The sequence below is a fragment of the Patagioenas fasciata genome, chromosome 13, assembly GCF_037038585.1.
Source record: "Patagioenas fasciata isolate bPatFas1 chromosome 13, bPatFas1.hap1, whole genome shotgun sequence".
Taxonomy (NCBI): Eukaryota; Metazoa; Chordata; class Aves; order Columbiformes; family Columbidae; genus Patagioenas; species Patagioenas fasciata.
In genome coordinates this window covers 14,368,775-14,385,011 of record NC_092532.1, presented here as the reverse complement: position 1 = coordinate 14,385,011, position 16,237 = coordinate 14,368,775, and the positions used below count along the sequence as shown (strand labels likewise).

The window sequence follows — 16,237 nt, the reverse complement described above, 5'->3', positions numbered from 1 at the left end:
AACTAAAGCATAAGACTTACGTTTGTTTGTTTTATTACATAAATCCACTTTATACGTTCATGGCAGAATGTATGTCTTAACCTTACCTTTACTACAATAATTTCAACAATGTTTTAAATATGCTTCGATACTTACAGTATAATTATCTATAATTAAAACAATTTAATAATGTTCAAGTACTATTTCTTATCATTTGAAAGAAATCCAAGCTCAATTCTAAACCTGATGCCCGAAGAGTACATGGAGGGAAACAACTGTAACATAAGGAACACTAAGAAGCACGCAATGACATTTCTGAGCAGCAATTTTAAGACAAACAACAGGAAGCGTTTCTCCACACTGCATAATTCAATTGTGGAAACCATTGCCCCAGAACATGACAGATACCAAAAGCATAAACAGACTTCGAAACAGGATCAGATTAATTTCACATCAAAAAACAACTTTCATTTCAGAAAATCCTTAAAGCAACTACTTGCTCGGAGGCAAAGAGACAGGAGATGAACAGGGGAGGCTCACTGTCTGTCTTTTTAAGTACTGGTTCCTTTCGTGAGCAGAAAACTGGACTCAGCAAACCCTGAGCTTAAGTGACAACTCCTTCTTTCTTATTATAGCACTTTTCTTTGCACTGCTTCAAAAAAATTATTTTTCTCTCTCTATATGATAGATTTGCTCTGGACAGCGTGCTGCAGTACAGCGTTCTGGCTCTTCCACAGACATAACAATTAAACCTCACAGCACTTCTGCTGCATAGGCCTGAATGAGGTTGTACATACTCCTGTAACCTGGAGAAACAGCTACAATAAATTCATTGAGCATCATTCACTGTACAGGCAGTCAGTGCACACAGTATTTCTCTAAGGAAATAAACCCCATGGCCAAGCATCGTCATCTCCAGAAAAGGCAGCACCCATGCAGAGCGGGTCAGAGTGAGTGCACTGGGCTGCTCTGTTCAAACAGATGTAATGCTCTGAGCCTCCTGAATCTACAAAATACTACAGCTGATATACAACTGACAAGTATTTCTTCTGGAATTTCTAAGCGAGTACTTCCAAATGTCTAGTTTTTCTATGGTCTCAATACAGTCCTCTTGAATTCCACTGGTTTATTACATATCTAATTCATTAATTCCTTAGGGACACCCCTTAACAAAAAAAAAAAAAAAAAAAGTACTTCCTTCCAACTTACCCTCTTCCTAGACTCTTCAATGGCTGACAGTAATGCATTATCCTTTTCATTCTTCAGGAATCCCTGCAGAAAAGGAGAAAGAGAGCGTCAGTCAAATACCAGCCTTGCACTAACATCAACTACATATTGTAGCACCCAGCTCTGAAGTGCTTGCAGCTCTCCCCACAATCCACTCCTGAGAAGTTTAAAGGTCACTCTACTTCACCAGAGGTACAGTAAGGTGCCCATACAGAGCAATGCGAAAATGAAAATGCATTAATCCCCTGTTTTAATATGCATTGAATCCTAGAGAAATGTCCTGCTTCTATTCTGTTTTATCGCTGTGTCCCAGCAGCTGCTTCCTCTTGCTCTCCATTTGAGGGAGCTCGGATGAAAGCTGGTAGGAGCGATAAGCCAAGATAAGATTGTTGGACCTGAGTATGCTGAAAAAAAAAATAGAAAAGGTTTTGACTTGGCAGCTTCAGGCAGGAGTGGAGCTCTTGGAAGCCTGATAGGAACTGTGAAAAAGAGCCTTAAAAACAGTCAGTGGAGGAAGGATGGAAATAACTAAACAGTTGGAGAGCACACAGGAACAGTTTACCACACTGCCTCTCTCCATCCACACAGCTGGAGTGGGTAAAAAATAATGTGTAAGAATTTTATTTTTAGTTTTCAGTGTATCAATAAATCTCCAAGAAGTCAGGTGTACAAGAACAGACTGATTCAGATGAGCTGTTAGCTTCTTATCCTAAAGGTTAATTTCATGACCCATACTAGCAAACAGAGGATATTTTGAACTTTAAACAAATAGCCGTGGGGTAAACTGCAGTAACATACACAGACAATGAACAGGCAACGTTTATTACACCCTAATTTGAAAGTCTTTATTTTGCATTTTCACTGTTATACAACCAATTAAACAGAGTTGATTTGTACTTCCAGACTTCAACTTAATCATTATTCACATCATAAAAACGGAAAAGAAGCCTTTGTCTTCCTCCAAAGTAATCAACTATAACATTATATATTACATACTCCACTAAGTGCTAATATCTTAAGTATGCAGACTCACTCCACAGCTCCAAAATTAAGAGCTGCCAACAAATCCAGGCAGTGGGAATGCAACATTACTGTGCTTTATGCTTTTACAGTGAGGATACACAATTGCAGCAGTGCCTAACCAAACCTGTCAGGAATCAGGAGGCTTCTGTGCTCTCCATCCCCCAAATCTTCCTGCAAATAAATTGTTCCTGCCCCAACAATCTGACAATATTAACGTTGATCCATATAATTTAGCAACCTAGGCAGAGCTCAGGATCTCCAGAGGAGCACAGATCCTGCGACAGGACAAACTTGCTGTCATTACGATTTGGACCTTTGGGAAAATATATTTATGGTCGGTCTTACAAGCAGCTCTGCACACAACCACAGGTATCGTGCCTACTTACTACTTACTTGGGTCTAGGAGGTGAGGTGGACTTGACATTTCCCCAAAATGAAGAAATTTGCTGCACAGGTGTGGTGTCTGCCTTCCTGCTACCCAGCATCAGTGTGTGAGATAAAGGGCACTACACCCTTTCCTTCCAAAATATGTAGAACAAGCACTTGAGGTATGTGACAGCCTGTGACCCCCTTCAGCTGGAAACAAGAATGTGACCCCTTTCTGTACACCAGAGAGAGAATGAACTGGCATCCTCTGAGACAGACACGCAATGCGGTCCCTCCAGAAACAGCCCTCGAATGACACACTGAAGAGCGGCAACCTCTACACAGCCGCCTTCTTTCCATTGCCCACTGTGTCCTGCTTTATTTTTAGACAATGCTCACAGAGAAACCACAGTTACAATCTGAAGAAGGGAAGCTAAATCCAGATCCTTGCACGAGTGTGGGGACCAACTCGTATAGCAGCTGCCACCAAGGGAAGGGCTGCTGGGGTCACCAAACCGGGCCAGGACTGGCCTGGTGCAGGAGAGCTGGGGAGGGATGGAGACAGCTTTGTAAGGCTTGTCTGCGTGGGTGGAAGGACTTCGTGAGGGCAACAAGGTTTTTTTTCATTGTTGCTGTGGGTTCTTTTTTTGTGTGTCGTTTTTCGTTTGGTTGGTGTTTGATTGTTTTGTTACCCTGCTTCCAACTTAAATTGGAAAAAAATACCTTGAATTACAACAAACAGTGTTTCTAGACCAGGGCTGTCAAACTCATTTTCACCAGGGGATGCATCAGCCTCGTGGTTGCCTTCAGAGGCAGGAACGCAATTAGGAGTAGCTGTGAAATGACATTGGGCCCGTGGTGAACAAGAGTTTGACACCCCTGGACTAGACCTTCAAAGCTCACACCAACATATGAGCAGAAGACACAGTCACATTCTGATGGTGGGGATCTGATGCTGCAGAGAACACTGCATCTAATGCATCCCAAGAACGCTGCTAATTTTGCACACAAAAGCAGCCCACCATCTCTACAGTGCAGATTTACAGCTTTCCAGCTGTGACAGCCGGTGCTGAGCACACAGAGCTGGGCACTACAGCTTGCAGAGGTCCTGGGTGCCCTGGCTTGCTGCTCATCCTGCGAGCACCGGGCTCCTCAAAGCCCCGAGAGACGCACGCCCTACTTGAGTGCCCTCGGTCTGCCCCTCTCTCCTCGGAGGGACACGTGCCCCAAGCTGAGCCCATACCTGCCTAGAAAGATATACAGCAACAATGGTAAATCAGCAGAATAATTTAATATGTGCTCAAACTTCCCTTGAAGTCAGTAAATCCAGGCTGAGCATCTTTCTTAATGAAACCTCCCAGCTCCCCAGCAGTTCACTAGGTCCGTTTAAGGGATTACATTGCACCGAATGCCAATTAGGGGATGATAATTGCCTTTTTCAATCTCAAAAACTTCTCCTTTAGCAAATGAAAATCCTCATACATTCCAGATAATATCTGTAATGCCTCACCGAGGAGAGGTACGTTTTAAAAAGGTTGCCCTATGCCTTGTGCTAAACATTATGACTGTAGCATCACAATTGCTGCTTCAGTTAATTACAGGCTAATTGTTAAACCTCATAAGAGGGAGTTTCAGCAACTGATGGTGGGGTTTCTGCTACTACTGCTCACAAGACTGCTCGTGCTTAGGCCAAACAAGGGCTCCTGGGGTTGCCTCTCGAGGCTTTGGTGGCCAAAATGCCACCCATTAAGAAAGCAAGGAGTGTGAGGCTGCTGGATCAGTATTTATTCCCTGAGTTCGCTGCATTGCCCCCCAGTGGTGCACTACGCTTGGTCATTGGACATTAGATTCACAGATGTATATAAATGCACACAGATGTCCATCTGCTAAAAGGAAAAGCAGCACTCTTTGGAACAAAGGTGGGCTGAAAGATAGAAAAGATGTACTTTACACTAGAGAATTTTGGTCCTCAAAAACCCCAGGCCACGTAACAGCTACAAGGGTTCACCACCTATAGAGTCTGCGTCTCGAACAGTGCTGGTTGTGCTCACTGCGTTACACCTGCCCTAAAAGCTCCTGCAATCCCAAAGGCAAGGTTTGACTTTGCCATGGACACTTGTGGATGGTAACAAGGACAGGGACGTATGGCGTTCAGCACACACAGGGGACCAAAGGGAGAACACGACCCATATAGCTGCCCTCTCAGGGGAGATGCTACTGATTGTGCAATGAAGTATTGCTTCACATTTGGTATCCAAATAGAGAAGCAGGAGGAGAATGGAGATACTGTTAGGAAACAAAGGGCTATTTCACAGTGGCAGATGGCAAACGTAAGAATAGCTAATACAAGCCTTGCTAAAACCTCAGAGGCAAAATCCTCACCTTGCAGTTCTCTCTGCACAAGCTCTGCCATTGCAGGGATCCCAACATAGTCTGGATTTTGCTTGAAAATGAAAATTTATCTTATTTCCCTGAGCTGAGTTTACGCAAAAAGCTCACAGTGCCCTAATGTCACATATCACGCTGTCCTGCTTTAGTGAGAGGTATTTAATTTTCCTCTCTGTCACTGTGGGACCCCCAGTCTTCCTGCGCCTAGTTTGGAAGGGAAGCAGCACAACTTTACTCCCCTCTCAGGTTCTCTGCAACACTTGCTGCTGAACATTTCCTACTCAACTTGTACAATATCTGATGAGATGGTCTTTGCAAAACAAGGACATGCATAGAAATACACCCACTCTCCCACCTCCAGGTTCCTATTTGCCAGCTGGTCCCACTCATTCTTGCACATCTACTGGTTCTCAGCATTTTTCCTCAGCACATTCCGATTCCTCTTGGATCTCTCACCCCTTGGATTCCAGTCTGATCTTCTCACGTTCTCCCCCCTCTGCTGAAATCCAGCCCCACGTTGCCTCGCTTGGGGACGGTTTGCAGAAGTGTCCCCAGCAGTGGGGGCAGGACCCTGGCAGGCTGTGCCATCGCCCTGGTCTCACCGTGCTCCACTGTCATCCCCCACCTCGGACAACTGCTCCCTGACACTGGTTGCCTTACTCCAGCTGGAATTCCAGCAAGAAAGTGTCCCAGTAACTAATTCGTTATCAGTACGAAAGGGCACACAGGCACTGATGGTCTCTTTTTGACAGGAGATTGAAAGTGTCTTCCATTTACCGCAGTAAATGAGGTTAGTAAACTCTCTCCTGGCTCACAGAAGTCTCTTAATTACTTCCATCAGCCAGGCCATACTTTTAATACTTGATCTTGGTATTCAAGCTGTCAAGAGAAGGCAAATGTTGCCAAATAGTATGCTGAGGCCTTGGATGTTGACAGCAATGCTTACTTTTTCACTGGCAGAGGAAGAAAAGAGGAAATGAAATGAACAATCTGGGGCCATTTCAAGTCAATTGCTCTTTGATTAAAATCTTTCCAAGTGCTGGATTTCCAGTAGTTTCAGTGAATCCTGCAAAGGACCAGGAGGGACGATGATTAACAAAAAATATCCACTCTTCAGTAATGGTTTGGGAACAGTAGCTCCAGATGAAGCACCTGATTTTACTATCTCCACTAGCAATTTTAAGAAAATGTCCTTAGACACACAGATTTCAAGGGAAGAAATACAAACACCTCTTAGTTCCTGCTTCAGCCAAGAGGCCATCCAGTAAGCGTGGAAGGGCTAATATAAAACTATCAGTTAATATCAAACCATCCCCAGCACGGAAAGGCACCATCACATCCCACACCCAACCACCGTCCTCCAAAACGCATCTGCAGCATGAGGCCAGAGCACAAGGTGTTTGCAGCAAATATAAGCATCATATACCATGAGACACACAGGGAATGCAGCTTTATCACACTGGAAACATCTAGAAAAGTGCCACTGTTCACATTACCTACTGGAATATTGTGCCAGGCTCTCACATAGTAGCCCCAAAATTGAACTATCGGTGCTACATGGCACTGTGCATTCTGTACATAAACAGATATCATCACTTCCAGCTCGAAACACGACCCTGCTCAATTTTAGTTTCTTCTAATTCAATATAGGATGCTCAGTGAGTTCAGGTTTTCACGCACTAAAAGATCTCAATATTTCTCTTAAAATTGTACTTACAAGCAGCTTAACTCGTACCAAAACACAGAAATGCATTGCAATGCTCCTATGCATTTCAAGATTTTACAAACTATATCAGATACATTTGCAAGATTTGACAAACCCAAACATAATTATTAAACTGAGTGAAGAAGGACACTTAGTTTTAAAAATCACCAAAATATATAAATTACAATAATTTATGTAATTCATATATTCCTTATATAGCATAGCTAATTATTAAAATACTAGTAATTATCCATAGTGTTTGTTGTGTCTTTCCCCTTAATCAGAGTGAAGCCAAAATAACTTCAATTGCATGGATTAGTCTCTCATTCTCGGGCTCTAAAAATCTTTGCCCTGTCATGTTGGGCTACACACCGCATGGGAACGCTGTCAGAAGCGGTTTTAGCAGGCTTTTCTCAAAGTCACAAGCACTTTAATGACATAAAACTAAGATAACCCATTTTTAGTCTAAAATTTTACAGTGAAATTGCTCAGAATGAGGTTCTCTTCCACATACAATTATCAGCCTCCACTGCACAATCATTTTTGACAGCATCTGTTAATGCGACACAGAAATGGCGTAAGAAGCAGCGCTACCTTCTCTGGTGACCCTCTCTTCCTCCCAGCCATCTACTCGTTTTCCATCTCCCTACAACGCAACTGGGAGCTGTACAGCAAGAATCCCAGGTCCTACCAAGCTACAAAGCACCAAAGAAATCTGTGCAATAACAAAGCAAAGTCCTGAATAACCCCAGCCTGCTTAGAGGTCATGCAAAGAACAGAAGGAAGAAAAACATTGGGGGAAAATAATATTATATATATATATATATATACCCGAACTAGAGAAAGGAGGTGGGCAGACTCTTGCCTGCCAAATACAAAAGCAGGAAACATTACCTGAGAGCCACCAGAAAGAGCTTGTTCAGCGGGCTAACACTGGGAATCACACCTGAAAGCATCTCAGACAGCGCTTCTGTTTGTCTTAATAAAGAAACCAAAATGCAATTAAATGCAATGTCACCTCATTTGGAATACAACTTCTTCAGTGAGGGGAGGTGTCCATGCAGATCAGGCCAGCAGGACCCGCGGGACGCTCATCTCCTTTGGCACCAGTGTTTCACCACCAGCAACGGCTTCGGCACAGAGCGAACGAGTCACACAGTCTGAAATCTGAGCTCGTTCATGGAGTTCCCACATACATGGCCATCTGCTTTCCTCAAGATTTTTAAATGCAGAGGAATGACCATGGTGTGAGGCTTCGCTCAGCGCCATGATGAGTCTCTCCCCTGCGCTATAAATACCTTTGTATCAGTATTGCAATTAAAAAACACAACCCTACAAAAATCATAAATACATCAAGAGATTCACAATCAAAGCAAAACTTAATGCTTTGGCTCTTTTTTGGAGTTTATTTTAAATAAATTACTTTATGAGGTAATTCCAGTGGGCTTGAGGTCTGCAATGCAACCTTACATTAAAAATATTTATAGCATGCAAGCAAATAATTTCTGATTATCCAGTGGAGTAAGCTATTATATTCGCCTCTTCGGCATCATAGTTTTTAAGGGCATACTGCGAATAAACTACATATTTCAATGATTTAAAATCTTCATTGTACAGTCATAACTAAGCCTGTAATATAATACCTCTTACTGAAAACATCTTTGCATCAGGCAGGACGCCCTCAAACCAAGCCATCGAAACTAATTTCACTGATGACGCCATTTTCTTATTTCTTTCGCTGCCATTTTAGCATCGTGGTTACTCCACATTTCCACGAGAAGTAGCCGCACGTTCTTGCCCCTCTGAGAGGAAACCACGCTCAAATAGCGCAGTGACAAATAAAACCTGTACGTTGAATTTCTGCCCGTGCCGTGTCCTTGCATGGCAAGGGCAGGGACAAAGCACCACTGCCACTGCAGACCACACTTTGGTTTTCCATACCGAAAGCTGGCGAGGAGTCTCCCAAGATGGTGTAAACTGAGAAACCAGCCCCTGGAAATCTGTCAGCACCACACAAAAAACTGATAAAGTCGAGGAGAGAGAGGCATCCAGCCCTGTTACAGGATAGGTTTCTCTCTGAATACCATAGAAAACGTTAGCTAATAAGGGAGTAGTTTGAAAAGAAAAAGGCATAAAGTAGGCATACGGACAAGCTTGCAGCGTCAGTCACTGGACTAACTGCGTATTAACATCAACGTATAGGCAGCAAAAATAACCCACTTAGCCTGGTGGCAGAGAATTCATTTCTCCGGACATACTGTTCACATCCAAAAGCCAAACTGCCATCCCTATCAGTTGGTGAAGTATTTCCCAGCCTAAAATGGCATATTTCTTACGGAATACCAGCGAGAGGGACAAAATACTAAATAAATCTGCTAGCCATTAACACCCAGTCTCCTCTAAACCACTTCTGCAAATTTTAGTCCAATCCCTCAATCTCCCTCCACCCCGTAAAGTGCTTTATCCTTCTGTCTGGGTGGGAGCAGGTAACCTTGCTGTTTGCAAGAAACAGGGCTGTTCTCAGTCTTTCTTGGAAAGAAAACACATTATTGGCATCTGTGCATCTCTTTCTTCACAATTTCAAATGTATAAAAACAATTAAATGCCTTCAACTATACGCAAAAAAAAAAAAAGCAATTGTTTCTCTTTACCTCCTGTGGACACGAGTAGGGAGCCCGGCAGCGCTGAGCCCGACGCTCTCCCTGTTCTCGGGCTGACTCAAGCTGACTGATTTCGGCTGCCGTGCCCCCATCCCACCGCAGAAAGCCCGTGTACCGCCTTCCTGAACGTTCCTTGGGAGTGCTAGTTATCTTTCTGCTTCCATAAAAAAAAAACAACAAACACAAAAATACAAGCCAAGCAAAAATCTTCCAGCCTCCATCTGCATGTCAGACACAAAGCGATGCACGCAGCAAACGCTCGCTGCCTCGAAGGGACAACGCCTGGTTCAGAGACATCAAAACCCTGTCAGCACCGTAAACGCGATAACCAAGTTAAACCGGGATGCAAAGCCTAAACCCCGGCACAGGCGGCTTTCCCAGAGCCGCTGCTCCACTAAGGGGCTCCCCATAACATTCCTACTGCAATTTGAAGCCTCCCAGAAAAACCCACATACAGAAAGAAAACCTTTCCGAAGTTAAATATACTTTATTTCACTGATACTGGCTGGCTAATGCTACAAAGACCCACAGTTATATGCATTTTAGCATGAAGAAAATAATTTCTTTTTTTAAATACACACTGAGATTTCAAGAAAATGAGGAAATTTAAAGTTCAGCTCTCTTAAATAACATGAGATGATTTGACAAAATCATCCACCTGAGTTAAAAAATAATCCCAAATCACTTAGCCCATTCTTCCTAAATATTTATAAATAAATCACAGCTACTTTGTTCACCTAATAGGTATTTTCAACATGGCAGCATGTGCCTTGGAATAAATATAAATATTTTACTGACAGTGAAAGCAAGCAATTTGGAGGAGTTCCTAAGTGTCATATCATCTTTAAATCCTCAATTTAAATATGCCATGGTCTTTAGAAATGGTGTTTCCTTACTACATTGCTGATACATTTCACAAAGTTAATTATTTAAATTACCTATGAATTATTAATTACAGATCATTAAAATAAAAACCAGAAGTCTGGAATATGCCTGTTATAATTATACCATTTCTATTTAAAAATGTTAGATGCTATAAAGCTCAGAGAGAAAATTTTCTGCTGCAACAAACGATAGAATAAACACTTTATCATTTCTCAGATTATTTCTCCTATTGTGTAATAAACCGAAGGTTGAAACTTTCCTGACTTGAGGCATGAGACCAGTGTGCTGAGGATACACCGGAGACAAAAGGTTTCCATTTTTCTCCTCCGGCTGTACTCCACCCTTGCGAAGGAACTCTCTAGCAGTGCATGCCTTTATTTGCGCGTTGCATTAACAAGGCACGCAAGCTTTCAGACTTTAATGTAAATGAAATGCAAACTCCAGATGCTGCCGACAGATACCACAGAAAGCCCTGCTATAAGAGACCTACAGCTAATTAATAATTGCAGTGGCTCAGTCATTTTTCCATACATTAATTTATGGAGCTTCATCGAACTCTGTCTCCCACCCACTTCAGACAAAGGAAAATAATTTGCCACATCGCACCAACTGGAAGGATAATTGAGCCGTCTCCCACATCGGGTCAGTGGAGGTTGCTCCCTCCATCTTTTTTACACATGCAAACCATACATTTCATTGTCTTTTACTTGAATTCTTGCTGAGCTGCTTTTGTGGCAAGAGCTCCCCTTAGCACAGGTAATCTTGTTTAAAACAGGCAACTTTTTTGGCCATGCTGTGCCACCAAGTCCCCCCTCTGAGCAGTTCAGACATTTCTCAGCTGACAAGAGCAAAAGTGCAGAAGATGGCAAACAAACACCTTAATATTTGGGGAACGAGCCCCAAAGGAGACAAGTCATTCTCTGCTGCAAGAGCCCAGGTGCTGTCCTGGCTCAGCACATTTCATTAACCTGCTTTTCTCCATATACAGAAACAGAATTGAAAGGAAAGGAGAAAAAGCAACCCACCCTACACTTCTGACCCCATACCAAAGGCAGACAGCTCCCAGTTCACACGCAGCCTCCCAGTCCCTAGATCCGAGAGTATTAAATCAGCTGCCACCCACCCAGCCAGTCACGGCCACCACGGTTATATAAATGTTAATTCCCCGACTGCTTCCCTTTACTATGATTTTACTGGCTTAACCCCTTTCATAACGTATCCTATTCACTTGGAAGAGAGGTGGGGTCTAGGCTGCAAACTCCAGTTGACTAAGCAAATATACTTCCCTACCTCATTTAAGAAACTAGCAAAAAAAAAAAAGTCTCAAAGTATTTCAATTATTTTGGGCAAGTAGAAGTATTTTCTATGCAATTTTCATTCTTATCCCCCATTTGAAATCCTTACTTCAAAATAAAATCAAAGAAAGTTTAGCCCATCTTCTAAATAAATCATAAGTGCATCGGTAAGAGCAAACAGAGTGGACCAATATCTTTGCACCACAATGAAAACCAGGAGAAAAATCATATAATCAAGTAGCATCTTTATTTTTTGTTTAAAACACTTCCGTAGACATTTCATAGTCTAGGAAAGAGAAAACAGGAATAAAGGCTTTCAGAAAGTTATGCTACTGTATTTCTGCTTAAATGAAAAGCCAAGTCAGCAATGTCAAGAGGGTCTTTAAAAAGGCAACACGACTGAAACCCACAGCAGACACTGGGCTGCCCCACCCAACAGCTGCTCCAGCCAAGAATATTAGAAAGTAAAGGCACCGACCTTAAGGTTTCTTTTCTGTGAGCAAAGCGTGATATCTCCAAAAGTACCCACCTGTTCTCCTTCATTACTCACCTACACATTTAAACAACCTGCAGCAACGGCACAAAGAAAAAACACCATAGAAGACACCTGAAGGAAAACTCTCTTATCAAAGCAAGCTTTCAATCTTCATTTTATATATTTTTAAACATAGACGTTCCTACCTGTAGATCTCAGTACAGAGGAGTTACAAACCTGTTAATGCTGACTGTAACTGCCACACTTCAAGTGCCTGGTATTTAGGCTTACACAGCTCTATCTTTCTGTATTAATGCTTAAGTTTTCTCATCTTTAAAAAAAAAAATATATATAGATATATATATAAATCAAACCTGCAAGTCCTGAAATGGCTGAGACAGTCAAGACAATAAGAAAGCAGCTGCTTTCCTCGGCTGAGCACCACTGCCCGTAAAGAATCTATATAATTTTTTTTTCCAGTGGTGCTTTATTCAAATTCTAGGGAAAGCATCAGTCTGAAACCAGTAACTGATGGGAGTAACAGTTTATAGGTTACAGAAGGATATTTTATTGTTAACGGACTGTACCATGTAGGCACTAGGAGGGGGTGAGGCAGCAGGCAGGCAGGAGCTCAGAGATGCTGCTATTTTTTTTTTCCCTAAGCCACTGCAATTACTCTGATGTGAATTTTTGATGACTTCCGACATATTGCATGGTTAATAATCGTTTCAGCTGTCATGTTTGGTTAATGTGGAAAATGCATTTGCTGCATTGTGATGCAGCACTCCAGCCACAGATTGTAACACCAGTTGTGAAGCTATTGCCTTAACTGAGCTGCATGAATTTGCACATACCATGAGGCTGAAATAAACGGTAGTTTGATTTTTATACAGCAACAGAAAGCTTCTGCCATTTTAGACCTGCAGAGCTGTTGAAACAACTTGTACGGGTAGATAATTTTACTGCATCTTAATTGGTGTCAATGGTGTATAAAGCAGAGCTTTGATTCTCTATTGTTTTGCTGGGTTTGGTTATTTAGCAGTTAAAACACTTAGACGCTATGTACATTAAACACTGCTCTTTTTTGTAGCTTTGAACAGGTTATTTAATCGTAAGCATATATACCTCAATGAAACTGCCAGCAGTATAGAAATGCAGTCCTGTTATTATTACAAGCTTAGTCTAACTACTTCTTCCTCTATAGGATACTTATGAACGTTTTATATATAATGTTGTCTTACAAATCATTGCATGCAGAGTGAAAATTTCCTGCTTCCAAACAAAGAGGGTTTTATTCGCAAAGCACCACTTCACCTACACTTCACACATCAAACAAAAAGTATAAGGCTACATAAAATACTAACATGTGCCTTTCATTGTCACCAATAGAAAAACAATGCTGCAAGCAACCGTGCAATTACAAGAGGGGATGTAAAACAGCAGAGATGAAACCATACTAAGAGCCAGTCACCCGATGATTAAAGTCAGGCCAGTATATTCCAGCAGTCAGGTGATGGTGCCATCATTACAGTGCAGAAAGCCAGAGAAAAATCGAGAAATGGACCACCCCCATCTTAAAGAAAAAAAAAATTAGAAGCACGAAAGAAATAAGGAATGCGTTTGCTAATACATAAAATGTACAACCATGAATTGTTTCACAAAACACGGGCATGACACTATGAGGCAGTTACTTCCACACGTCCCGAGTGCACATTTAACCCATGGTGCCTATAGCTCCTGTCCCCAAATCCGAAGTTGTGCCTTTGCAAATCACAGGACAGCCCTGCTGCAATAGTGCTGCATTTCACAATTCAGAAACTCTGCTTACCAAATGCACATCTTGAATTTGCAAACACATATGCACAAAAAAAATTTCCAGATTTGGGATGTCAACGTTTAATTTAAGACAGCACAGAATGCTATCAGCAGAGAGTTTTACTGTGCATTAACATTGATGTTTCTGCAGAATCACCACCAATTCGTTATTTCCACTTCTGGTTTAATTAAAACAACACTACAGGGTTATCAGTTGGACATGAAATACCAGTAAAAATGGTGCAGAATATTTTATATAGAGGGAAAAAAACCAAGTCTCTGAATTAACATTGTACTCGGGTTTGGGAGCAATTCCTATTAACAGCGTTCTATGTGTAGAAAGTTCCATGTGACTCAGGCTTACCTACCCCAAAGGCACCTCACACAACTCAGAACTTCACAAGTGGCAGAGGGGTCTCTCATATACAGTGCACTTTAGCTTTGAAATCAGCAATCTTGATCCTAAGGGTGATTTTCCTCAAACCCTCCCTGCTTATGCCCAAATTAACATCGCACTGACTACCTGAATCCTCGTACCAGGAGCAGAGAAGATGGGTCCAAACCCACCAGCGTTCTTAGAGGAAAGCCTCATCCAGTCACATTGCAAGGGAAAACCATTGATCACGACCGGCTACACCCAACAGCACGAAGTCCCTTTTGCGAGAGGAAGAGTACACATTGCAGGAATGATCTAACCCTGGCATTCCTCCTGCATTTCCAAGCATCCATGCCCAGCCATGTCCCGGCAGCCGTGCTCGCCTCCGTAACCTGCCACTCACCTCATGCACAGCTCTGTTTTCGGATGGCTCTTTCCCCTGTTTACACCACTGTAACCCACTAGTGGTGCAGAGCCAGGAGCACAGGGGATACACAGAGCTTTAGCTTTCTAGCCAAACCTTAAAACAGGTAAGGGCATTATCTGGAGAGACAGTCACCTCTTTGGGACAGGCTGCAGCCTTGTCAGGGATTTCAGGAGTTATTTCAGGAGCATAATGACCTATCTGGAGCCGATAGCCACTACTTAAAGATGCTGCTTTTATCAACAGACATTCTCTGCTATTTTCCAGCCATGTAATGTTACTGCAGAAGCTACTCCCAACTGCAGAGCTATGCATTACAGATCAGCACAGTTTATATATTTTTTGTTCTACATATTGCATTACCAGCTCACGGTGCTGCAGGGAAAGCTCTCCCAGTGTGGCTCAGCACAGCATTCTCTCCCCTTACCTATGGATTTCTTAAAGCAACAGCTTTGAGGGTTACGAACAGAAACTACTCACCCCAAATGGCTGTTAGTGTAAACAACTCTGAGTGGTAACCCTGCTAAGATGTCGGAACCGCTATTTGTTTCACTGGCAATCAATTTTGCAGAGTGTTCCGTTAGCTCACGCAGCAATCACTTCTGCACTCAAATGTGACTGTGAGAGGAGAAGGGAGCAAACTGCTGCTCAGGGCTGCTGGGCCACAGCTAAGGAAAACCGTAAAAGTTTTCCTTCCGAGTAGAAAGCATCATATCCCTAAGAGAACGATGATGCAAAGATCATTGTAGAAGCTGTTGGAATGTATATATCCTCTTTTGTATTCAGGATTGCTCCCTCTATCTCTGGGTGTCCACAATGACCTCCCTCCCTCTTCGGTACAGCTGCATTTCTGGAGTGAAGGAGATTCCTTCACCACAACTACAAAAATCAAATATGCTGTCACCCCTACCTTAAGAAAAACAAAACAATCACCCCTAGATGTGCTTCTGGATTAGCTCCTTTTTCAAGTCCTAGACCTGCAATGCTCATCATCATCAGTGAGCATTAGCCAGCAAAAGTAAGAGACATCGCTGGCAGTGAGTTAAAACAGCTCCTTCCCAAAACCCTTTTCTTCTCTGCTTAATCCAGCACTGTAGCAGCTGCAAATACTGCACTGTCATACTGGGTCTGGAGAGCACCTCAAAGCATTAGCTCCCTTCCTCTCTGCAAGGCTGGCAGGGTGATTATCCAGCATTAACGACACTAGGTCTCTTCACAAGGAGGGCTGTCATCCCCAGCGCGCTGCCTCCACTTTCAGCTCTGCACACTCATCCTCGCCCTGCAGAAAGAGGAGGCGGACGATTCAAGTAGATTGCGGTAAAGAGGAGAGGAAGAAAATCCAGGCTAACACCTTCACATCAATACAGTTATATTCACACGCAAACAGTGCACAGGAACAAGTCAGAGCGAGTGTATTATTATGCCCCTGACCTTTCTAGCAGGGAATTTGGGCTTTGTGGCACAGGGCTAAGTTTCACGGACAGAGACCGCAAGTTATCCACAGTCAAAGCAAAAACTAGAACCGCGAAGTGACCATCCCCAGTAACATCTAGTTCCATCATCACAAAAAGCCATCCTCTTGCAGGGGAAAAACCACCAGTTCACTCAGACTGGGAGTC

The 16,237-nt window shown here is 42.7% G+C and overlaps 1 protein-coding gene across 3 annotated transcripts in view; it reads right to left on the bottom strand.

Moving 5' to 3' along the window:
- NUP93 (nucleoporin 93) overlaps positions 1-16,237 on the bottom strand; it is a 77,724-nt gene that overhangs the window by 30,147 nt on the left and 31,340 nt on the right. Inside the window, exons 1-2 of one of the 3 annotated variants that reach the window (XM_065848527.2) lie at positions 12,378-12,524; positions 1,189-1,251 (exon numbers count right to left, since the gene is read on the bottom strand). Coding sequence is in view for 1 of the 3 variants with exons in the window: in XM_065848526.2 (XP_065704598.1) it covers positions 1,189-1,251 (63 nt within the window). In the remaining 2 variants the exon portion in view is untranslated. Of the gene's footprint in view, positions 1-1,188; positions 1,252-9,339; positions 9,471-12,377; positions 12,525-16,237 lie in introns of those variants that run through there. The other 2 variants (XM_071814209.1, XM_065848526.2) reach the window with 2 other exon arrangements.